The sequence below is a fragment of the Bolinopsis microptera genome, chromosome 5 (assembly GCF_026151205.1).
Source record: "Bolinopsis microptera isolate Bmic1 chromosome 5, MBARI_Bmic_1.0, whole genome shotgun sequence".
In the NCBI taxonomy this organism is placed as follows: Eukaryota; Metazoa; Ctenophora; class Tentaculata; order Lobata; family Bolinopsidae; genus Bolinopsis; species Bolinopsis microptera.
The window spans coordinates 14,360,907-14,385,899 of NC_087076.1; the positions used below are offsets into that span (position 1 = coordinate 14,360,907).

General features: G+C 41.1%; 1 protein-coding gene across 1 annotated transcript in view; it reads right to left on the reverse strand.

The window, feature by feature from the left end:
• Window positions 1-1,330: 1,330 nt before the first annotated feature.
• Window positions 1,331-24,993, reverse strand: part of LOC134814649 (homeobox protein PKNOX2-like) — a 32,862-nt gene continuing 9,199 nt past the window's right edge. Inside the window, exons 7-17 of the mRNA XM_063822809.1 lie at window positions 23,035-23,102; window positions 17,970-18,137; window positions 17,666-17,742; window positions 16,222-16,393; window positions 6,042-6,081; window positions 4,330-4,454; window positions 3,991-4,152; window positions 3,624-3,774; window positions 2,991-3,211; window positions 2,489-2,560; window positions 1,331-2,278 (exon numbers count right to left, since the gene is read on the reverse strand). Coding sequence (XP_063678879.1) covers window positions 2,255-2,278; window positions 2,489-2,560; window positions 2,991-3,211; window positions 3,624-3,774; window positions 3,991-4,152; window positions 4,330-4,454; window positions 6,042-6,081; window positions 16,222-16,393; window positions 17,666-17,742; window positions 17,970-18,137; window positions 23,035-23,102 — 1,280 coding nt within the window. The 3' untranslated portion in view covers window positions 1,331-2,254. The remainder of the gene's footprint in view (window positions 2,279-2,488; window positions 2,561-2,990; window positions 3,212-3,623; window positions 3,775-3,990; window positions 4,153-4,329; window positions 4,455-6,041; window positions 6,082-16,221; window positions 16,394-17,665; window positions 17,743-17,969; window positions 18,138-23,034; window positions 23,103-24,993) is intronic.

Below are 24,993 nucleotides of genomic sequence, written 5' to 3' on the forward strand. Positions count from 1 at the left end.
CCCTAAGATTAGGCCGAGTTGTCCGCCGTCCGGCTGCTCTTTGTAATAGTAGCATATCAAGTGAGCTGCTGTTGCTTATTTTCTCTTGCATATTTTCAAACTACAGCGGAAGAGGGCTGCTAGTTGGTTAGCCAGTTATCAAGTACTCGATTAGCAATTATGTAGACCGTGGATTTTTATCTGCATGTCAGAAACACGTGATCGAAATCATGATGCATGTCATTTGTCAATTGATCTGAATGAGGTGGAATTGTCAGTGAGGCTGCGCTATTGTTCAGCTGTTCAAGCATTTTTATTGCAGGATATAATTGTAGCGTGCTGATACGACACATCCAGACGTTTTTTACTTTTAGAATAGCTGCACACCAGCACACTACCACTCACACGTACATGAGAAACATTTTAGCATTTTACTTATCACTATCAGGTCTAAAATTGTAAAATTGAGTGTAGTATTACTATTAGTAAGAAGTAAATTGTAATTGTACCGACCCTAAAGTAGGCCTAGACGTAGGTGACTTAAATCCAACATAATATAAAATGGCATACTGTAAAGCTGTAAGATCAATGACGTGTTCAATCTAAAATTACGAAAACAAACCCTGTCAAGGTTGATCTTTAGAGTACGCTTAGTTTCTGGCAGCTGACCATTGACCAAGTCTGAATAACTGTAAAACAGTAGCCGTAGCTGCACAGATGATCCAAAGTATAATGTGTTTGTTCGTCACATGGGGTCAGGTGATTGAAATTTAGCAATTTATGATGGAACTCAGTCTATCATGTCTAATCTACATTATTCCGTGCCATTAAAACGTCGTGTAAATTGTCCACCAGTTGAGGTGCTAGAACATGTTATAACAAATGTTCGTTCTATCCCATGCGGCTAATTTATTATTTAATCACTTGGGATGATGACTAACACTTGTATATTGATAAGTTGTGGCATATTGGACATTGGTACGAGTTGTGATCTTGAGACTGTTCTGTCTGCTCATTGATCGGCCATCACAGAGCGCTTGTACAAATGTCAGCGCTGCCTTAAGTTAAACATATTGATATATGTGTACTATATTCCTATTGTAATAATGAACCTATTATTACTGTACTAATCGACGGTGAACGAAGAATATATCCTGAGATGACGATTGAAGACAACACTTCGGTTGAATTTAATTAAAAATTTAACTACCAAATAATTTTACTGTTATTCTCCTTTTTGTTGAATAGTATACAGGAAGTGAATAGTGTGATGGTATTAGATAGTTCTTTCTTTGTTGTTGCCTGGTCTGCAAGCATTGACATGGCCATTTTCGAGAAATAAGACAAGCCATTAAAAAGAATAATTCTAAAATTCTAAATGCATATTAGCTATAACGATTAAAATTACATTTAGGGGAAAACCAAACAACTCAAAACCGATCTTCATAATTAGTTTATGTTAATTCAATATTTCAAATCTAAGAGAAAGAGTAAATTTTGAAAATATACACAAAACAACTAAGATATTTTCACAAATCTATCGCTATTCGCTATAGTTATTGGATTTTAATTGTGTCTTTTCTACGTACCAGCTCACCCTTTTTTCTACAGAAATTCAAGAACAGTCTCCATTGCCTGGACTCACATATTAACAATTGTTCAACATTCATGCCATGAGCCGTATAATATACATGCATCAGGTTAATATAGGTTGATCTCAACTTAACGTGGGTACATATGTGAGTTAAAATATTGTTAACAGGCAAAATCTGAAAAAGCTGAATTGGAGAAACAAGTTTTTCTAACGCTACGAAAAAAATTTACCAGCTTGCTTTAAATAATATCACCCGATTGAAACATATTCGACTATCCAGCTTTCATCACAAAATCGAAATAAAGAACATAAAAGAAAAAAAAACACTAACGTTATACAGGTTGTAACTTTAAATCTACCACTCTATAATCACTCTATAAGTTAATAAGAGGACTAATAATGCAGTGTGAGAGCACAACTAAAACGTTGTGAGAGCCCCACGACTAAAACGTTAAAATCCCGTTGTTATATTCAATTCCCAGAGTCTCTGCGATCAGAGCTCAATATCTCTCTGAATACACACACTAGGCGTTTCTAACTTCTGATAACTCTGCTGTTGTTAAAGTTGCTGTTGTGTTGTTGTCCACGACGATCACGACGGAGATCTTCTCTTTTTCAACTTGTCTCTGTGTGTTGACGTGTGTGGTTCTCATCAGTGGTGGGTTTGCTGGCGGGGTCTTTTCAGCTGGATATCTCACGTTTTATCTGAAGTATTGGAGGATTAGTTTCACTGAAGGACAACATGATTGAAAATTAAATCCTTTGTTATTATCTCTATCAGTTCTTTAGTGACTTTTAAAAAACTGTCGTGGCTGAGCTTTTATTCTAAAAATGTTCGCTTAAAACCAAATACCCGATACTTTTAAAAAGGGGATACAACATTTTATAAAAGGTGTAAAATATCTAACTATTAACCTCAGTGTTAGCTACGCTTGTGAGTGGTCCAGTAACAGGAACTATTTGAGCTTGGTAGATCTGCCCGTTTGCCTGCAATAACGTCCGGTTAGAATAATGCCAACAAAGTAACAATAAAAATAAGATGCCCGAAAGATGGCGGACAAGAAACTTCTTGACCATGATTTCTGGGGTGACAAAATCAGCAGTCGGATTGAACCAAGTTGCCCGATTCTTTTTCTTTGGAACGTATCGCACGGTTTATTTTTCTTTGATCTTTTTAAAAAACTAAGTCTAGTTTTCAGCTCTCGCTAAGCAATTATCATCTCATTCTAATTTTGGGGAGCAGCTTTCGTAGCTGTTCATGATATGCAAGCAGAGTAGGGACCTGGTCAAGGCTTTGAACTGATTCTCGGTAAGTTGGTAGATCACAATGACAATCATATCTTGACTGTAATATCCCATAATAATAATACCCCATAATAAAGGTGACGTGTTTTCTGTACGAGACATTGGTAGTTACCTGAATATACTGGGTTATCGGTTTTGAAGAGGGATTATCGTTGATGATGCTCTGAAGCTGAGGCAGGAGGAGCGGGGAAGGAAGCGAGTTGTTGTTGCTCATGCTGTTACTCAAACTGTTGTTCAGGCTGTTGTTCAGGCTGTTGCTCAGACTGCAGTTCAGTCCAGAGTTCAGACTGCTGTTCAGCCCGGAGTTCAGACTGCTTGAGAATGAGCCTCCTCCTGACATAATGATTTGTTAGAATAAGTTTAGATGGTTTGATGGGCGGACAGAAACGTTTATACAGGAGTAAGGCGTGACTTGAGCGAAAAAAACCTGTTGACATAGTTTGGCGAACAGACGTAAATTAGTAAGGTCGCTATAACTACTTACAAAATGAATCAATGCTCTTTAAATAATACCGTAAAAATTTATCGAAGCATAAAATCGTTGGAATTACCGTTTCTAAGATATATTAAATTTTCATGGCGAACACAATTTTAACGGGTAGGGAGATCAACATAATATGTCGACAGTTGCCCGGAAGTAAAAGGCTGGTGGATACTTCATACATACTACCCAACACAGTTAATGATAAGTAACTATGACCTTTTACAGCAGTAAACAAAATAAGTGAATTATTAGTAAAGTCACCTAGAAGCGAGGAAAGATGTCCGAGGCCCATGCTGGAAGTGGAAGTTGAAAGGGAGGGCAGTCCAGAAAAGGACAGCGGAGATTGGCTGGTCAGGCAACCCTGTCCAATCGGTGTGGTCACTGAGGAGGTTTTAGGAAAACCATTTTGGCCCTGAAAGAAACAAGAGTTAGTTATTCAGTTCCTGGTTTTAGTATTAGAATGAGGTTTCAAAGTGACATGTTTAGATCGATGTAAAGCAAAGAGAGCCGTCGCAGATTGGACAATTTAGCTATTTGTCAAACTCGTTCCCAGAACCGAAGATCAAAGTCAAATCGAAAATCACGTGATCGGGTAGAAAAGTACTGCTCAGTACTTCAAATCCATTACCTGATTTTCTGACTGGGCACTGAGTAGGACGTTCAGCAGCATGGCAGGCTGGAGCACATCCTGTAACTGGTTCTTCTGGAGCCAGGCGGACATCTGCTGCTTCTTGAACGCTTCAGTCAGCGTCAGGGCTTGGGTGTTTAGTGCGGCCAACGCTTGTTGCTTCTGAGGGAGGCAATTGTGTTATTATAATGTCGTCCTAAAACGGCTCCATTTTCTTAGATCATTTCGAAAAATCAGCTGGGTGCGGTGTCGCAATCACATCAGCGTAATAAATCACAGTTCAGTACCGTGTGACGTCCCTTCAAACAGACGGAGGGAAAAATAAGTTTAGTAAGTCACCTGCAGCTCCTCGACAGAGTGGGGGTAGTTGGATAAAGTTTCCAAGAAGTTGTTGGGAGGACTCAACAGTGGGGTCTGAGCGAGTAGGGGGCTCAGCAGAGACGACGTGGAAGTTGCCATAGTCGCTGAAATTACAGTCGGTTAGTCTGGGTGCCCCGAACAGCAAACAGGTGTTTCACAGGTTACAAGTCTAATAGTTAGACTCTGAACCAATGGGTCTGGGTAGGGTATGCCAGCACTTGAGACTTGAGTATATTGACAGGGTGACAGTATTCGTTTCACTGAGTCTGTATTGACTAGCTTTGTTAAAAGGGCACCGCAGGAACAAGCCCTGATGCTAGAGCCGGGCTGGCATAGATTGTGCGGTTTCTCTGCTAAAAGAGATCATTTTCTTTGATGCAATTAAATAGCAAGGGAGAAATTGCAACATATGATTACTTTGACATTCTAAAAGTGAAGCGCTTGTAATTTGGTTTTATGATAGATCAGGAATTTGACAAATTGACGGAATGTCTAAGCGTCGTGGCTGGGACAGACTCACACCAAATAACTGCATTTGTCACATAGCCTAGATTTTAGTTTATATTGCCCATTTTCATACTCCATTCTAGACTTGTCAAATGGAAAATTAAGTTGTCAGTAATAGTCCGGCTGTCAAGCAGTAATTTGTTTATTGCTCTGTCCAAGGCTGTCCCAAGTTTGAGGGAGCTATAATCCGGCATTCTCTATTCACGTAATTATCGTAGAGTGTCTGGTGCTCGGATTTGAAATCCTGTCGGGGATCTATTTTTCAGATTTCATGCAGTCATCATTCGCTTCCACCTTTATTTTCCACTGGAAATAACTAGATGGTGGAAAATAAACAATGCTTGGTAAAGATGAAATCATAGGTTGGATGCCGCGGCAAATTACAAATGTGGTTTATCAGTGCGCGCCTCTGTTATATGAGTGCGCGCACCATTTTACGATGTTAACGATGTCTCAACGTATTATTCTAAAGTGCACCGCGCCGTGAAACTTTTTGTAACTTTAATACGTACTGTGGACATTTAAAAGCTGGTAAAGTGCAATTAGCGAACAATGTCCAATGAGGAATAGAAATTAATTGGGAGAGGAACTGGGAACGTACCTCATGAAGTTTAGAACATTTGGCAAACTTAACCCACATGACTTAACATGACTAGACAAAATGTTCTAACTTGCAACTAAAAACACTCCCTGCAAATTAACCCCAATTTCTTGACCGTTGTAATAGATTGACTATGTATAAGTGCAAGGTGGACACTAAATGATAGACGACAGGTATGGTAGCAGCATATTGTCTGACAGCCCTGAACACTGGGTGAACATTCTGCTATTCTACGGTGTTAACAGGCAAACCAGCCTTTAGGTTGTCAACAATTTAATGAAATGTTCAATATGTTTGTCAAACTCTTTGTCCATCAGCAAAGATAAATGTCAGTAAGGTCACACATAAACAATTTTAGACAGGCCGTAGAGTATATATATTTTTATACGAGCCATATAACAGTGTACCTTTTAAAGTTTTGGCATATTTTCCGGTTTTAAATTGTTAAGTCAAACAAGTGCTGGCATACAAGAAAAGTATTTAAAGTGACTTTTCTTAAAGTGCTAAAATTTAGGTGCAACCGGGACATTAACAGCAAACCTCTCAGTTTTAAATAACAAGTTTCCATGTATTTGCTACTTACGGGAAGGTCGGTGGATAGCGCTGAGTGGTTTTGGCGTGATCTGAAAATATGGACGTGTTATTGTAAGTTTTCTCCTGTACCAGTGCTAATTAAAGCTGGAGCTAGGAAGCAGCCCTATAGTTTAAGTGGAGCGCGTGTTGGATAGGAAACGAGTTGTCACTCTGACTCCAGCTCTGCTCGGCCGAATAAAACCGCTCCCTACACAGCCCCCTCCCACTAGCCGTCCCTACCTGAACATGGCACTCACTAGTTCACTACAACTACATACACTCACCTTGCTCTACCCCCTCCCATTTCATCATATTAAAGTTCAAAGTCTAATTGATTGGTTTTTGGGTGTCATTAATTAATGTCAACCGCGAGTACAACGTTGAGATTCCCTAAGAAAGCAATCAAGCAGATAGAGCGATACCTGTCCTTGCACAGGCACAAATGCCGCAAAATCTTGTCATTCTCTGAGAGAAAGCTTGGAAAATTAGTTGTCAAACTCATTAGAGTGAAAAAGTATTACAGGTCATCTAATTTATAGTCCTACAGTTCGTGGCCTGAGCCACAGCTCACAACATTAGCCTGTCGACATGACCCCATTGTAAAGTGTTTAGTAATTTAGTAACAACACTCCTCTCACGACCACCCTCCCACACTGCTTCTTATCTCCCAACACACACACACAAGATTTCAGTCCAGAGAGAGAGAGAGAGAGAGAGAGAAGAGCTTAAGTGGGGGAGGCAGTAATATTGTAATAATGGCGTTTTGGGATGGTGACAGAGAGGGTTGTAGGTGGAAGAGTTGTATCACTACAACTGCTTGGAAAATAGCAGTACAACTGTACGAGTTACAGGTAGTCAAGGATATAAGCCATAGCAATGATAACCACTTCTCTCTCTCTCTCTCTCTCTCTCTCTCTCTCTCTCTCTCTCCGCCACTACTTGCTCCACAGCAAGTACCCTCTCTCCCATTATTGGACACTTTCCCACCAGCTCCAAATAACACAGCTAAATAGGCATGTGTATTTTAAGGAAAAAAAGGCAGGTCGGTTGACGGTTGTATGGGTTTTGACTGCCGGTATACTGTGATAGCGAGCCCTCCTCTTCTCTCATCCGCCCTACGTTTTAAGTCAGACACAGTGGCTAACTGGATAACTGGAGGCGTTCCAATAACAGATGTCAGTAGTATGGGACAGTGTGACTAGTAGGATTGGATAAATAACAGCCACCAAATATGTCAACACTGCGCTAAATGACTCATTGTGTCAGCGGAACCTGATATTTTAACAGCTTCATCTCTTGTCAGACACGCATTATAAATATCAGCCGAGAGAATTTTGGGAACTTTTAAAATTTCTTCTGACATGGGAAAGTAGGGAAGCCCTGTTGTAAATTAGGGTTCTCACTCCAAACCGTGCAAACAGTAGCTATTTGAGAAGCCCGCGCTGATTGGACCATCTCAATCACGTGGTTGGAATCCTGGCAGCTGATTGGTAATTGAGAGTCAAGATACCGCGCCACATTAAGCGCAGCATTGAAGACGCTGTAATTTAAATTTTTGAAAGAGGGACATGTTATTATGTGATATTATATTGGATACCGACAAATATGCGGCAGAAAGTGACGGAATTGAAGTGTGGCAGCTGCCAGATCACAACCTCAGTTTGATGAGGCGAGGGGAAATTTTAATCAACAGAAAAGGAGAGAGTAACACAGTGTCCACCCTAAACCACTACCCTGACAGGGTTTTAGTGGAGCTGGAGAGTAATCCGTACAGAGAGTAATAAAGGGGGGGGGGGGGGGGAATCTCTCTCATTAATTACATACGCGCAATCTAAATACTAAAACCCCGAATACAGTTGGAATGGGAGATATATGGTTCAAAACTCAGAGAAAACTTTGCTATTCAGTGCGACTTTACAAGAGGATTTAAAATGACCAACTCCAGCCCGATGCTATTGGCCAGCCGCTTTGCTCTGACGTGTGTTCTATTTTCTGCGAGAAACAGAAACGCCGTCCTCTGAAAGGGCTCGAGCTCTCCAATTTGATATCAGGAGGCTTCAAAGCACTGAGTCTAATAATTGAAAAGCAAAAAGTGCGTATCTCTGACAGACCCTCGCATTGTTCTCCCAATTCTCTGACTCGCTGGAGTTGGTCAAATCGTTCATGTCAGTCAATCCATTTAGAAGAAGTGACTCCAGACTCAAAGGTTCGCAAAATACTCAGGGAAGAGGTAACATGGCGTACATTTTTCTCTAATTGTTATCCAAGGGTGCTGCTCCCTCATACAAGCTCACGTCCCACAGTTGACTGCGAGAAGGGCGACGGAAAACATTTACAACTACCTTTTTCACACTGCCTGGTAACCTTCGAGCTTGACACTTGATTGCCAAGTTTTCCACATTTAAAGCCTAAATATTGACTAATAACCTACAGCTCCGTTCTCACAGGTTTATTCGACTCGCTCCCAAGTTCCTATTTGCAAGTCTAGGTACCATAATATATACTATATATATGTATGTGATATAAATATCACATACGAGAGGCCAACACCTGCGAAGTATGAATCACTAGTAACCGTGTGAGATTAGCAGTCTACGTGACAATCCGTGGAGAGATGTGACAAAACCTCCGCCGCCCCCCATTCAGAGACCGTCACAAACAAAACATCCCCCACCTTCTCTTTTTACCACATTGTCCACAACACAGGCTGGTGATCTGATGATGCCGCTTTTAATTAATTTAATTCTTTATACACTTCTGTTAAAAGTAAGAGAGTGAAATAGCAGATTTGGAGTATATTAGAACATGGTCCGGAGAATGAATGATAAAGCAAGAACAGGTAGAGAGATAGAGGGTGGATGAAGCAATCGTTAGGATATGGGATGGAGACCTCTAACTAGGAGTAGAGATGGGGTTTAGTGCGGGTTAGAGAGTGGTAAGAATTAGAAGCAGGAGTTGTTTCTCAACTCCAGAGTAGTAGTCCAGTATCTCTCCCACTGCTGAGTTGTTAACAGCAGTTTACCTGTAAAGTTCTAAAGTGGTACCGTCGTAATTAACGGCCACTGAGCTTGTTCTGACGCACACCCTCCGCCATCATCTCGGTTCCGAAATTTGTTGAATTCAAACCAATAATTTTGACAGTTGATGTACAATGATCTTCGGACCACATGGATGAAAAGCACTAATGAGAGCGGAGAACGACGACCAGCCAGCCAACCAGACGGGAGGATGGCACGACACGTGACGTGTCAAAGATCTTTTCTAACAAATCATGACAATGGACTGCAGTGACCATTAGTGTCACTTAAAGGAACTCTGTTAATGCACAGCGAGGCAGAGAGAGCGAGAGAGCGCGAGAGTCAGTGAACATTATATCGCTCATAATATTTGTTTGGATACAGTGAATTATATCTTTTGATATGCATTTGAAACACTCTGACTCTATAATTTAAATGGACCATGACAGCTTCTCTCTTTCTTTCAACGCCATGTATTCTACACCACCCGGCACACCTGTCATAATATGTAACCTGTCAAATTTTAGAATTCTTTTCAGAAACTTCCCAGAAACTAAAATTGGGCAGTTAGACACTATGCAGCTGTCAAACCTCAATGTTCTAATACGTATTATATTAGTGTAGCTGCTGCTGCTCATGGATAGTTCAGTTAGCTGTCGGTTTTGTGATCTCAGGAAAAAGTGATGTCATGGTAAAAATGAAAAGAAGCTGAAATCATGGTACAGAAAAAAGGTAAAATGAGGCAAAAGTGAGGCGAGATAAAAGTAAAGTGAGGTAAAAGTAAGTGAGGTAAAAGTGAGGTAATATCAGTGTGACAGTAAACCCGGATAAAGTTGAGTATTTCCTGACACCCATGTCACTACGGAACTCAGCTATCTATCCCATTAGTTATGATTAGATTTGGGGAAATAACCATTGTATCGTAATGTGATATGAGGTAGTAGAAAGGCAGGTGAAATTAAAAGGCCATCTGTTTTTACAGGTCCATCCCCAAGGTACAAACTAGAGCAATGAGCTGCAGTTGACTTTAATAGACAGAAGTACTCAAATCAGATTAGCAGTGAACTAGTGTGATAACTAATAACGAACGGAACGAAGGGGGGCTTCGTCCTTAAATGGGCAGAAATGAACTCGATAGATTGGTCAACGGCCAGAGTGAAGGCTTGGGTTACGTTTGTGCTACCCAGTAATTTTACAACGTTAATTCTGAACGTCTTTGAGCATGATGCCAGCAAAGCTGTATGAAGTATTACTACTACCTGAACACTTAGAAGAACAGTAATGGAATTTCGATTTATTGCATTTAGAGGAAGCTCAGCTCGTGGCAAGTGATATAACTGTCAAGTCTCTCTCGCTTAGATACCTGTCGCTGTTTTACTTGACATTATGATCGGGTCCAATTAAAGGGAGCATAATATGATTTGTAGAATATTAGTGTTTGACATATTATGTCTTTCAGAAGTGAGACTAAATGATTGTCGAGAGAAAGTTTGGTGGTATGTTTCGCTCTTGTTCAGGGCTCAAAACTGTTTTTTAAAAGCGATATTCGTAACAAAGTGGGTGTTTATTTACTTAACCGACAAAGTTCACCCGATAAAATGTTACCTAAGAGATTAAATCAACATTTCAAATCCTCAACAAATACTAACTTAAAGATGAAGCAGATTGAATTTCCCTTCATTCCGGGAAAGCCATGCTTTTACTTGGCAACTTTCGGTTATTAATTGCCGTCAGAATCAGAGTGCTATTTATTGAGGTACTTTAACCAGCATGCCCCATTAAAAAGGTGAAAATGTCGGAGCGATAAACACCAAACCACCAATCGAGACACGGGGCGTGGGTGAAACGGGGGGTGTCGCCGAAACGCCGCCATCACTATGTCTCACGACGTCTTCTCAATTAATTGAGGCTCAACATTAAACTTTGTGGTGGAAGGCGACCCGTTCTGCGATGATTTGCTAAACCCGCACTAGTTAATATCGGTTATCTCGGTAAGTATAGTTATGAAATTAGTAGTAATATAGTTAACTGAAATTAAATTAAGTGTTCGGTCGTCTCAAGCCGAGAACATTGTCCGGGACAATGAGGAGCAATTTGTTAGTAATTCTCTCACTCTCTCGTGATTACCCTAACTCCACGCGAGAAATTAGCGAACATTTCCAGAAAACAGAAACGGTGTAAACCAGTAATCCGGTGTGGTGTTGTGAAATTAAAATCTCAAATCCTGACAGCTTTGTTTGTTAATGTAGTAGTAGTGAGCAGGAAACAATGACCCGGCCTCCGAAGATGCTTTAGTATCACATGATCAGTTCTCAAGGTGGTACGGAGCAGATTCTATTTGGGATTATAAAGATTTCGCAACTTGTGGCGTGTGTTACAGAGTCATTTATCTGGCCTACTGCTGTGTTGTGACCACAACCGATGTGGTGCCCGGTAATTGTTTAAAATATAATTATTATGATATAACTTCATGTTTAATATCCTGTTGAGGTTACTATACCGAAAGGTTCTCACAAAGTCGTGGCACAACCCAAATATCAGAACACCGTATCTCATTGAGGGCATTACCAGGGACAATGGTGGCTTTACTGGTCAAAATAACTAACATTTTACAAAACCAGGGAACAAAGCAATCATTCCCCATGTGGGACAATTCTCTCGTTTAATAGGCATTTAGACGCCCTTCCAAAATACTAAAATACCTCACAATGCCGGTGTACCAGGACCAATAACACAAATTACCATAATCACACTAACAAGACTAGCAGTTACAAATTATAGGCCCACCTCCCATACTATTCATAGAGAAATATGGACTCTAATGAACCTTTTTTCCAATCACAGATATTGCTCAATTGTGTAAGAATTGATTTTCCATCTGCCCCCCCCCCCCCCCCCCCTCTATAATAGTCACCTCAGCGTACAGTGGCGATAGCGCAAAGGCTCGGTTTCATATGCCACCAGTGCCATAATGTGATCGGGAAAACCATTATGATAAATCGAATTAAATGACATTGTTGGTGTCAGAGTGGTGACATGTGCGAGGTGTGAGAGGATACAGGGTGGCATTGGAAAGGTGCTCTCATTATTACTCCCCATTACTGGAGAGGACACATAACACACACGGGGGGCTACCCAATCAGCGCTCCAACTCAATCTTACTTGACACCCAATAGTACTTGTGGGAGAGCAGAGAGCTAGAACTGTTGTGTGGTGGTGGAGGTGGTGGCATTGTGTCCAGTGGAGAGTTAGTGATCCTGCCACACAAACTCTCCTGGCACTTGGACAAAACCCCCAAATATTCTGTTAAACTCCTGGCACTCAAACAACCCCCAAATATTCTGTTAAACTCCTGACACTCAAACAACCCCCAATATTCTCTCTCATCTCACAGCTCTACTCTCAAATAACAGGAGAGGTCACTTGACTCACTGGTCAGTAGTCGTCAACAACAACAGGCCCGTTAAACAGCCCTCTCCCTTACAACATCCTCTCCCTTAGTTTTCTATAACTCATCCATCTTATGGTTTGAGAGAATTTTCAGAACAAAAGCAGAGCAGGCTTTTCACCAACATGTGATATTGTTCGCGCTGCAAGTCATAGAGCTCCAACTCGTGTGTTATTTCAAACTGTATTATCTCGCGTCGAGTGTGAGGTCTGTCAAAAACTCTGCCCTTGAATTGGATTATCAGGACTCCTATTGTAAATCGCCTCTACAAAAATCACGTGACATCGGTGCCTCTCTCATTGGCTGCTCCAATGGTCATGTGATGATTGGAAGTATTTCCATTGGGTTGAATGCCGTATTATTTGAATTTGACCCTATCAATAGTAACATGATCGGAGTTGACAGACTGATGTCAGACAAAGCAGCAGGCTTGAAAAACGCGGCTCGGGCAGGCCAGGTGTGGGGTCCCATTCAGTTGACTTGGCCGCATCTTTACCGACAGCCATTGTCAGCTCGCAGCTAAACCACATTCATCAGCCCGGGGATAATAGAGAGCTGTTGGATTGAAATGATGATCTTACTTTGTGGACGGAGGGGCGGCTAATGTTAACTGTAATACAATTCTGAAGTAGTACAGCTGTTTGTAGAGCTCGGGCGGGACGAATATATCCTAATAGTGTGTGCTGGAGCTGGAAAAGTTTGAAGAAAAAACACGTCACGTGGTTTTGTGTGGAGCAGTTGTTGCACAATAGAGATGATCGTGTAACAAGTGCTAATGTCTATTCATTGACCATCGCATATCAGTGATACTTTCGGTCCGAACCCATCAACCGTGCTGTTGTACAAACCCTACAATTTAAAAGAAAATAAGGTCCAAGTTAGCGTTCCATCGATAAGTCACGTGGTGACTTTCATAACCAATCAGATCCCTGGGCTTCTCTAACAGCACTTTATTTGGCCAGGCAACCGATTGACCCTGCGTTACGCAGCACGACTTTTTAACACCCACCTACAATGGGCATGGAAAGTTCCAACAAGGTTATCAGATCTAAGATGTTGTTTTTTCACGAGGAGAGTCACGGCCTAACAAACATGTGCAAATTGGCGAGTAGTATGCTGATATACGCTCTCTTTGTGTTGTGCTAACACTTGTTGGCCAGACAAAACAATATTCTTTTTAACTACATTTGTAGCTACTCCAGCGCTACTTGATGGACTAGACTTGCGAAGTACTGTTTCTGACTGCTCTGAACGGTGAAGTCTGGCTGAGGAGATATTTACAGTGAATACAGATGCCGAAAATATGTATGACATGATAGTAGAAGCTGTAGTATGGATGAACGGTGGCAATGATGCGGTTCTAATGCTTTAGCAATGAGGCTTAAGTGTGCTAGGTTGTCCCTGGAACCGGGAATAATAAAAAACAGAGCCTGTCTTGCCAGAAAAAATTCCCAGCCAGGAGGTCTAACTTATCGCTACTTGTCCATTTTCCGGGATTAAAACTCTGAGAATTTTAACACCTGTCGTTTGGGGTGACACGTGACCCTTCCAAGGACATTTCCACCCAAATATTTCAACAACCTCAGAAGGTTTCTTGACAGAACAATTCTGAGAAGTTACGGTACATTTAACTTCTGTCAAACCGTCCTGTATACTTTCTCAACCGCAGACTAAACTGGTAACTACGTGTTCCAAAATATCCTCAATACATCATAATACCTCTGCTATGGCCGCCATTTATCACTCTTGGATTTTTAAACGTTGCACGACAGGTTAAAGAATAGCTCAGTATTTTCTGACATGAGGTGTTTCGCGTAAGGTTCACGTCACCAATCTCAAGAATGTCAGTACAGATAGCTGCAAGATTCCAGACATTATTCTGAAGCAAGCATGAAGGGTGGTTTAACACTGCATTCGCAAATATAGCACACTCCGCTCACCTCGTCTATTTCCCGGGTCAGGCTGAATTGGCGTATCAGGACAGAACCGACAGTAGGATACCTCGGTGGTTGAGAGGGCTCCGTCAGTTGCACGCATACTCAGGACGGCGTGGTGGGCCGGGCACCGGTTAAACCGGATCAAGCCAACCCGGAAATGGAGGGTTTGTCAAGGTAACAGCTCCTCCCTGGATCTCATGACACATTGACACGTTAATTGAAACCAATCAACCCAGCAGGAAATCAGCTTGCAGCCAGTCAGAGACAAATTAAATTGGCTTGGAACCAATAGGAAGGCGAGAAGATCGTCATGTGACAAAAGGGGCATTCTGGTAGTAATGGAGCACGGAAACGCTGTTTAATCAGAATTAAACGGGGCAAAATCCAGTGGGGGAGCAAGTGCAATCACAGTCTGACAACATTTAGACATATAGGAAATATTTTGACCAGCTCCAAAGCTGATGTGTCATACATAAACCAGTGCTAACATCTCCTCAAATTATCAGCTATTATAAAAATATTTGCCCTTAATTGCTCCATATCTCGCAACTTTGATTCCCTGGCACCAATAATCTCCAACCAGCAGTTTACCAGCGTTACCTTTCGAAACCTAATAACTCACAAATCTCTCTGTTTAAGGACTGAAAGTAAAAACGTCCCTCGCCCACTCAGCTTAGACAAATGCAACGTGTGTTTCTCACCAAAATGAGGGGTTTCTCCGGAGATTATTAAGAGAGGTTACTACAAACCCTGTCAGACAGTTCATCCATTAAAGAGTGACAAGTTGGCACATTTCATGTCAGACACCATATCTACCTGCTCAAATACGGCGCTCAACATGTGGACTCTCCACTTTTATAAGGGAACCTTCAAGAGTTCTTCATCACACCACTATACTAAACGTATATATATATTATATATTGTAATACTCTGCAGGAGCACTAGTAATACTTATTATTCTGACAATTACTACTATCTGATAGTTGTGGCGGAGGCAATAATTCCTAATAATTGGAATGATTATTGTCAATAATTACAACTCAATGGTTCTTGTAGCAGGATATTAGCGTGATATTGGACTCAGCAAATCAAATTCTTTCACTCATAACACTGTTATGACATTGTCAGTTTACGCTGCACTTATAACAAGCCAAAGAGCACTGATTGGGTACCTTACATCACGTGGTTTTAAAGGCGGAGTTTGATTCGCTGGTCAGGATTAATCCAGGATTGGAGGATGGAAAAGCTGGAGTCACGTGCGAATTAATCATTTTAATAGCAGGCGGACACGAACACATCGCTCCAAGATAGAAGGGGAGGTGAACAAAAGAAGATGATATTAGATTAGTAGATATATTGTCACGAAGTGTATCGAGAGATAAGATAAACAAAATAATTGATTATGTTATTGTTGTAAACAGAGTTTGATAACACGATGTGGCGACTACCCAGTCACAGTTCACCCACCCCCATATCCGTCCAATAGAACGGTTCAACACTTCTAACCTCTACCATTGATTAGTTTCATTAATACCATCAATCACTTCAGAATGAATGCAACGCAACTTCTCAAACTTTCCAACTCAACCAATTGGCTGATCAATCGCTGGCGATATGGGCTGCTTCCTTGCTAAGAGATGCTCAAACTGCATTATAAACTAGGATTAATCTACGCTTTTAAAATAAAAGAAATATTGAGTATAGTGTTACGTAATATGTGATATGGGCCCTATGATATAGCCCACCAAAGTGAATCATTTGATAATGAGACAATAAAAGTGAACTAACCGGAGTGGAGGGGGAAGTGGGAGATTTGCTCCAGCAATGTTCCTCCCGTCTCATGGGTATGTTCAGTTTTATCCTCTTGTTCGCCGTGTTCCGGATTGTTCCATGTCCACGGTTCTGCGCAGCCGCTTCGTTCATCATCGGCTGCAAGATACGCCTCCGCGCGTTTATGAACCTGTAAAATCAGGGCGGTTATTGACCTGGCATTGAACAAGTTTAAAAAGTGTTCGAGTTATCAATAATAAAAACAAGTTTTTGAATTAGACCTGAAGTCAACTGTTAAGTCAACCGTAAAAAAACAGGTTTGTGATTATCTTTGCCCCTAAAACCCTGTTATTAATTGTAACCCTTGCTATATTTAACCCTCATGTCCCATTTAGCCCAAAAACCAGTAAACATGTTTCTAGACACTAGGCACAGGGTGGTTACTAGGGTGGTCACTAGGCAAAGGGTGGTTACTGATCGCGCTGGTGATTTCCACTACATATTATCATGCTAGAATTAATCCGTGTGAGATGCCACCTCCCTTGAATTTTACTTAAAAATTATAAAATAGAAGGTCGTTTGACGATCTGTTATCAGTCAAACAAATTAAATTATGTCCCTTTATCAAGTGGCATTGGTGAACTGCAATTACCTCCTCTATAATTAGAGGAGTAATCAAGATTCTGGTAGTGTGTACTATTGACAAAACAGCACAATTACCCCGAATTACACACTTTGCAGCTCACAAGGGCAGATAACAACATTTCACCGGCCGCTGAACTCGGATTTAAACAATGACATTGATTTGATTGCAGGATGAGCCCGAAGTCAGAGCGACTGGAGGATGCCGTGAACCTGCCCAGAATCCAGGTCCAGGATAACGATAACGGTAACACAATGGTAGAATGGCATGTCCTCCGCCCGGGGTTTTGTACCACTACTCATAATTAACCCTAATTATAAACCCGAGCCTTATCGAGTGGTAGGCTTTCTGGAGCCCTCCCTCAACCATGACTCCGTGACATTAATTCAAAGTGCAGCGACCACGTTGGATGATGGGTCCATGTCAGGTGTCGGTCGTGTCGGTCATGTCAGGTGTCGGTCGTTCGTCTAGTCCATGTTATTGACAGAAAAGGAAGGAGTATTTACCATGTGGGACTTGAGAGCCGGCTGACTCACACAAAATTGGACATGCGGGTAATTGATCTGTCTGGTTGGCAGTACTCTGACACTTGAATGCTAAATAATGGAGATAAATTTCCATGACTAGTGTCTAAAAAAGAAACCACAGGTAAAAGAGTACCTAATGTGGGCCCTTAGTTTGTTATTATACACTTGGGTGGCAACACTTAGAATCGGCAATACTTGCGGCTGGAAAAGTTTGGGCCGACAAAGTTATGCAAAATATGTCGAGGAAGTGATTATGTGAGTTAGCAGTCAGCACTTAAATCTCAAAACTCACCAGTTGTTGACTTGGAGGATGGTGAGGCCTGTCTGCTGGGCGATCTTCCTCTTTTCATCTTCCGACGGGTAAGGGTGCTGAAATATTATTATAAACATTATAAACATATTTGGTCGCATTCATTATTATAAACAGTCCCAAAGATTCAATATGAAAAACGTATGAAAACGGGCTATCAGTGTTTAATCTAATCGATATGACTATAAGCGTAAAAACTGAACATCAACAATCGCCGATATATTATAATATATTGAAATATGATTTATAAATGAGAAATTCAAAAATGTGTTCTGCAGAAACTAACCCCGAGATGTTTGAACAGCCAATCCTTCATCTGCTCCGTCGCTGCCTTGGGTAGAATTCCACGACGGGAAGGACTCTTTTTGGGGGCTGGATTCCAGGCATACTTGCTGAGCTGCTCGTACTTGTACTGCATATCAAGGGCGGTGTTCTGGAGATGCGGGGCTGGTAACTGAAATTATCATATTTCGTTAATAATACCTCGACAACTTATTATCGTAACTTGGGCTTGCATCTGTGAATTTCTGTGGATGATGATTTCTTGAATTAAAGTGAAACAATTTCATTGGCTGATAGAATTTGGATGATCAAAAGACTGAGTTCTGATTGGTTCGATTAATTAGCTGATCAACTGACAATATTGGCAGGTTTTCATGTCAAATGATCAATTCTGTCAAATTGAGACGGCTTCAAAAGATATCGATCAGTGGCACCCTTCACATTAATATTTAAGATCGTCGCCAAGTATGAATATCTTAATAGCCGTATCCAGAGATCGTCACCTCTGCTTAATATAGGTTAGTTAGTTCTAGGGAAGTGGAGAGTGAGAGTGAAGGGAGCATTAGAACATTATAATATATAAGGTATCTGAAGATTTCGCATTTTGCACACATTACAATTATTATCATATTGATGTTTCATCTTTACTCCTATTAATAAAGGACGTTTTTGCGTTAATACATAGCAAGGGTAAACTCATCAAATCTTGAGAGCTTATTGCAACATTTACCCTCGCACATAGTAATAGCCCTATCCCCAATAATCAACTGACAGATTGAAAGTTAAAATCTTTAGCACTCAAAGTTACAATTTGACCACAGCATTTGTCTAACTTGACAGAGTCGTAAAATAGAGGCGAACTCTGTTTAAAAGAGCACGTCCACCCACACTCTCCGCCAAAAATTGAGTTTTATATGAATATGATTTTAATGGACCCTGTCAGTTCTTGTTGAACGGCAATATTTCGTGGTATTTTGTGGTGTCTGAAAATGATATCAGACAAATAGAAAACAAATTGTTTGAATTTCTTGTCGGACAACGCCCCAGCTTTAAAAATCACGGCTAGCTCACAAAAACCACTGTTACTCACCTTCTTAGCCGTTGTAAAAAGTCAAAGGTCAGTCCACTAAAATTAAACGAGCTCGAATTCACGACGAAATTATGGCAGAGTAGGTGCTTTTATAGGAAGTTTGAGGTAATCTTCCCGCCACCTTAACCGTGCAACCAGTCAATTTGTCTTGTCTGAGTGTCGAAAGCTTTAACCACGTCTTCGCCGACATATCAGCTCCGAAATATCACTAATTACTACTCAGCCTAATTCGCCCAGTCTCACTTTACCTCAAACTTTACTCTTAGTAACAGTTTGCGATGTTAAATTTCCCACCCAGTCTCTGATCATATCGCACTCAACTCTCAAGCACTTAAGATACGACCACTCTCACCAATCATTGATTGATAAACTTTTGGCGGCGCCAGTAACGGCTAACCGGCTAGCGGGTAAAACATCACAGATAACTTTTCAATGATAAGACGGTCAAATGGGTCCCAGATTATTCATCAGACGGAGATATGAACTGAGGGGAGAGATGGATTTGGTGCTGTCTAGTCGGAACAAGTGCCAAGTAATGGTAAACTTGACTCTCTCTCTCTCTCTCTCTCTCTCTCTCTCTCTCTCTCTCTCTCTCTCTCTCTCTCTCTCTCTCTCTCTCTCTCTCTCTCTCTCTCTCTCTCTCTCTCTCTCTCTCTCTCTCTCTCTCTCTCTCTCTCTCTCTCTCTCTCTCTCTCTCTCTCTCTCTCTCTCTCTCTCTCTCTCTCTCTCTCTCTCTCTCTCTCTCTCTCTCTCTCTCTCTCTCTCTCTCTCTCTCTCTCTCTCTCTCTCTCTCTCTCTCTCTCTCTCTCTCTCTCTCTCTCTCTCTCTCTCTCTCTCTCTCTCTCTCTCTCTCTCTCTCTCTCTCTCTCTCTCTCTCTCTCTCTCTCTCTCTCTCTCTCTCTCTCTCTCTCTCTCTCTCTCTCTCTCTCTCTCTCTCTCGTAGTAAAGTTTAAGTATCCTGGTTCCCCGGATCCTGTGAGATGATACCAGTGTGTACCATACTTGACGATGATACCACCTATCACTATCAATTTGGTGACTACGTCCAATTTAGAGAACACCTTGCAGAAACGGTGACGGGAAAAGTTCATCATCTGAAATTCTCTCAGAATCTAATCTTTATATCAGTATTTGATTTATGATACGCCATATTGCCGCACAGCTTGCCTTACTAATAATCCCCTCTAAAGTACAGTCACTCAACGTACCCTGCTCGATAAGAGAGCCAGCAGCTAAATATCTCTAAATACTTTTTGTTTATACTTAGCAGGTTATTTCCTAAACACCAAGCTGCCACATTGGCGGACTTGGGTCACGTGGTCTCTACCTCAGATCCAATTGGTCACCATAGGAACACACGTGACAAGGGAACGTGTCCTCGATCTGGCTTGACAATTTAATGACATTTAGTGTAGCAGTGACATGCAGGATGGCGGAGCGGAGAGTGGATTGCCCGGGATCTAGCTCGTTGTAAAAACATTATTCTAATCATCTCCCCGATTAGATTGTACGGTCCGATGACAGCTGTAAACAAACAAAGTTCAATTAGTCAGATTGTGGGGCAGCTATCACACACGCTAGCTCTATCATCAAGAGATAGAGAGAGTTGATGAGTGATGTCAAGTTCCAACACCACCTGCCCTTGCTCCCCTTGTCCCTTTTACACTATATCCTGAAAACTCAAAACCGGGCCTCATACATTTACAGGTACCAGAGTATCATTAAATCAATATCTCAATATAGCTGGGAGTCACGCCGGATAGGACCAGTAAAAGAGAGATAAGGAAAATGTCACGTGGTTACCAATATGGTTATTTTGGGACACGTGACCAGCTTGTCAGGGACTGATCGCGGCAATCATTATGAGGGAGCAAAACCAGCGCATTTTATTATTGGATTGGGCGCTTCACACAAATCTCCGGAGCTAAACTGCAACACTTGTATGGGGTCAGGGTGACAGGGTCTCTTTTACAAATGTCATATAACTGCTCCCGTCAGATATCGCCAGATTAATTGAGGCAGAGAGAGGGAGAGAGAGAGATATATACATTTACTAAGTCTTATGTTCTCATATCTAACAAAACTTGGTCACTTATGATGATTGGTCCAGTCCTGGAAGCCTATGAGAAAGTTGCGTTATTATGCCGTTATCATTATATAAACCTTCGAGACGTGGCGGGTTAGGATTTTTACTCAGAAACGTTGACGCACAAATTTGGCGGAAGTAACGGCGTTATGACAGAAGAAGCAGTTGAACGTCAATCACTAGTTATCTAGGTTCATTGTTCAGAATCTAAAGAGCAATGTCTCATATGTCAAGATCGCCGCCTCCGCAGTAATAGGTTGGTAAATATTAAACAGTGCATGACAGTGCACTTTAATAAGACAGGTATTATTACTGTGGTTTTGTCCGTGGTTGACGGTTGTGATGGAGGAAGGGAGATTGTGAGGAAGAACTAAGGAGTTTTGTAAGTTGAAGCTGCAGTTCCATTTATTTCTGGGGTACTTAAAGAGGGAGAAAGTTGGATGTCTTTTTTCCGTTTCGGGGCCGTTACACCGACAGACTTCACATGTAAAACGTTGTGGCTAATTGAATTTTGAAGGGTAATAGAGTGAGAAAAAAGGGTATTTTTAAGAACATCTATCAGACAATTTGAGTATTATATCATTTTTACGGTACTTTTATGTTAATCGCAGCGTTTAACCCGGTCATTATAAGATAAACTAGGCTACTATCCTATATTTCCTCAACCGCCGACAATTACTTCGTCCACAGCTGATTTTAAGTGCCCCGTGATATTTGACCTTCATAATTCGAGTATTTTATAACAGAATAATAGTAAAATCTCTGAAAAATCCTCGGCTTTACAGATAATGAGTCTGGGTAATCCAGCACATGGCCCCCTTGCACCCAACAATTTTGTTTTTATAATCACCGGGAATGGAAATACTGTCATTCCACTGCAGTCACGTGATAACAGTAGGTAGACACGTGGGCTCACCCAGATGGTCACACGGCCCTCTACTCGCCTCCCCATTGGTTCTCCGCTGTCATTTGATTGTTTTATGAACAGCTGAAAGCCTAATGTTGTGCACTGACAAAGATGACTGCAGCTCATCCAGAAGCTCGACTCGTGTTATTAACCTTTCACTAATGTGTCTTTACAGGAACTTAAGTATTTGCGGGCCCGGTCTCCACGACTAATAACAGGGCGCCACGCGTGCTCGACTGCTCAACTGTATTCGCTAATTTTTCTATTTTATCATCTACTGACAGGTGTAAAGCACAATTATAAAAGACCCTGTGATCAACTGTCACCTGCTCCGTGAAACTCGTTCAGCTCTCTGATTGGCTCCCAGTCCTCATCATGCCCGCTGATTGGCTGATTTAACCACGTGACACCAACAGGGTCAGCTCTAAGTAGCAGCACGATTCTTAGGACGGACTCAGAAAATAAAATAAAGAACAGCTCTCCTGACGCGGCCCATTGTTTGCCTTGTAAAAATCAAGTGACACCCGGGAGATGTTTACAACAGGTATTTTACAGGCCCCCTTCTTGACAAGGTGGTATTAATAATGCACTGTATTTGTAAATCGAAAATATTGAACAACCGTAGACCGGCCATTACCGTCAGTATTGTCGCAATGCTAAAAACCAATCAGGTGGCCTTATTTCTGAGAATAGCCAATCAGATCACGGTATTCTGGCCAGGTGACCTTTGACAGGACATCCCAAGCTGTGTGCTGGAACGTAAAAACAATCTGCCGATTTGCTTCGGGCAGTGTTCAAGAAGTATTTGATATAAATAAAATCCATTATATTAGCAGTGAAGTATTTGAGTGAGATGGCAATATAATGATATAGTCAATTTATTGATTCGTGAGAGGGGCAATGAATAAATCATGTTGCACCGCAATCGGAGGGCGTTAAAAAATGAATAAAGATAAGGTCGAACATGTTTTTACTTAAAAAGTTACCTCTATTTTGTGAGTCGTGCCCTCCTCTGAGACGGGATTGTTGATCATGCTTTCAAACATATTGATGTCTGAAAATAAAGGTGTGGGGTCACAAACAGGACATTTCATCATTTCAATATTTTAATGATTTTAAAATTCTACAATATCAATCCAAAATAATGTAACGCCTCAGCATCTGTACTAGGCGTGAACAGTTTTAGTTATTTGAGGAAAAAACTTGTACTGTGTACTTGCTTGAGAAATAAATTGGACAGCAAAAATCATAGAAGGCACGTGCCATACTTGATAAAGTCTGCTTTTAAGCACGATCAAACAAGAGAATATATAAAGACGAACGCGACTACCACTGTAAAAATAATATAATGCTTTAAGTGTTAACCCGCTAGTGCCTGACGACTGACAAGTTTATAAGTGATTAGTAAGCAAACGGTTTAGATATTGATTGATATGAAATTTCTTGCGACTGAATATGGTCAATTTAAATTTCCGAGTGAACCTTCAAAAGCATCAAAATACAGTCTTGTGAATATTTGTCATACGCGTCCTGTCTCGTGCGCACTCCGTCAATCAGCAAACATCCACCAAAAGTAATGAAGAATAAAGATGTAGCATTATAACAATCTAAAGAGGATTCTGTTAAACGGACTCGCAAGTAAACGTAATACTAAAAAGCCTGTGCGACCATACTGAGTATAGAATATAATGCACTGACCATATCTCGAAATATGCTCGAACTATATATAAGTTCAACACAGAGCCATGCCAAGAAAAGCCTTAACCATCCTGATCCTACTCCTAGCGATGCTACCGAATATCACTGTCAAAATCCCTGAACTGATCTATCGAAATGCCATGATTTCGGTAGATCCGGTAACCACCCTCAACTACAGAGAAAGTCGCAATTTCCATCTTCCAGTCCAATTTTCATTAATTAGGCATAGTGTGGGCAGTAGTTTAATGAACATTGGCATTTAATTTAGGGGAAATAAGCGCCAATGAGAGGTCTCAACTCTCAATAGCCACCGCCCACTGCACCTCAACAAACCATATAAACTAACACCCTGTGTGTAACTGAATGTGCTTACCCAATGCTAAGTAAGCACTGTAGCCAGTGTGTGTGTTTCTGTGTGTTCTTAGCACTGTACAACTATCAAGTTGCCACCCCTCAAGGATTCGACACATCGGATTCAGACTTAACTTGTACTGTTCTTTTGTTTGGGAACCCATGATTGTTGGTGAAGTTTCAACGTGGTGCTTTGTTGCCGCATCGAATCTTAGTATTATCCAACGTACACTAGAAATGGTGACTTCTTGACTATTCGTGAATATTCTTGTCAAGTGTACTTGTTATTGAAGACTGGAAGACTCCTTGTTTTACCTCAATAAACAATATTTTCCCAAAAATATCAAACCAAATATGCATAAATCAAGGCTCGAGAGTGCTCCAATAGTTTTACAGGTTTTCTGCGTATGTTTTGGTGTGATTTTGATATTTAGCGTAATTGTAAGCCAGAAAAACGTCTAAAAAGTTGAATTTGAGGGTCGATTTGAGCCTTAATGGGACCTAACCTGATTTTATACAAGTCGCAGATGAATATCTGATAAATGTGGAAATTTGGGCCAGGGTGATTTATTTACCAGTGGCTGTTTAAGGGTCTACAGCTCATTACTTAAATAATCAAATGCTGACACAAAATTGAAATTTTCATAAGAGGTTGGATAGCTACCCAAATATCTCGAATTACCGCCTACAAGAATGCTTGCTTCTCTATTTCGCTATAATGACTGTTGAGTGTTGACTCACATAAAGCTTCAACAAGATCTATAATCGACACATTCACCCCAACATCGGGCGGCTAACTAATATTAAACACATACGTTCCACACTTAACCAAGTATTATTGTATTATGTAACCAGCTATCTCAAAGCTTGATGGGGGAAGATCCAACATGATATTG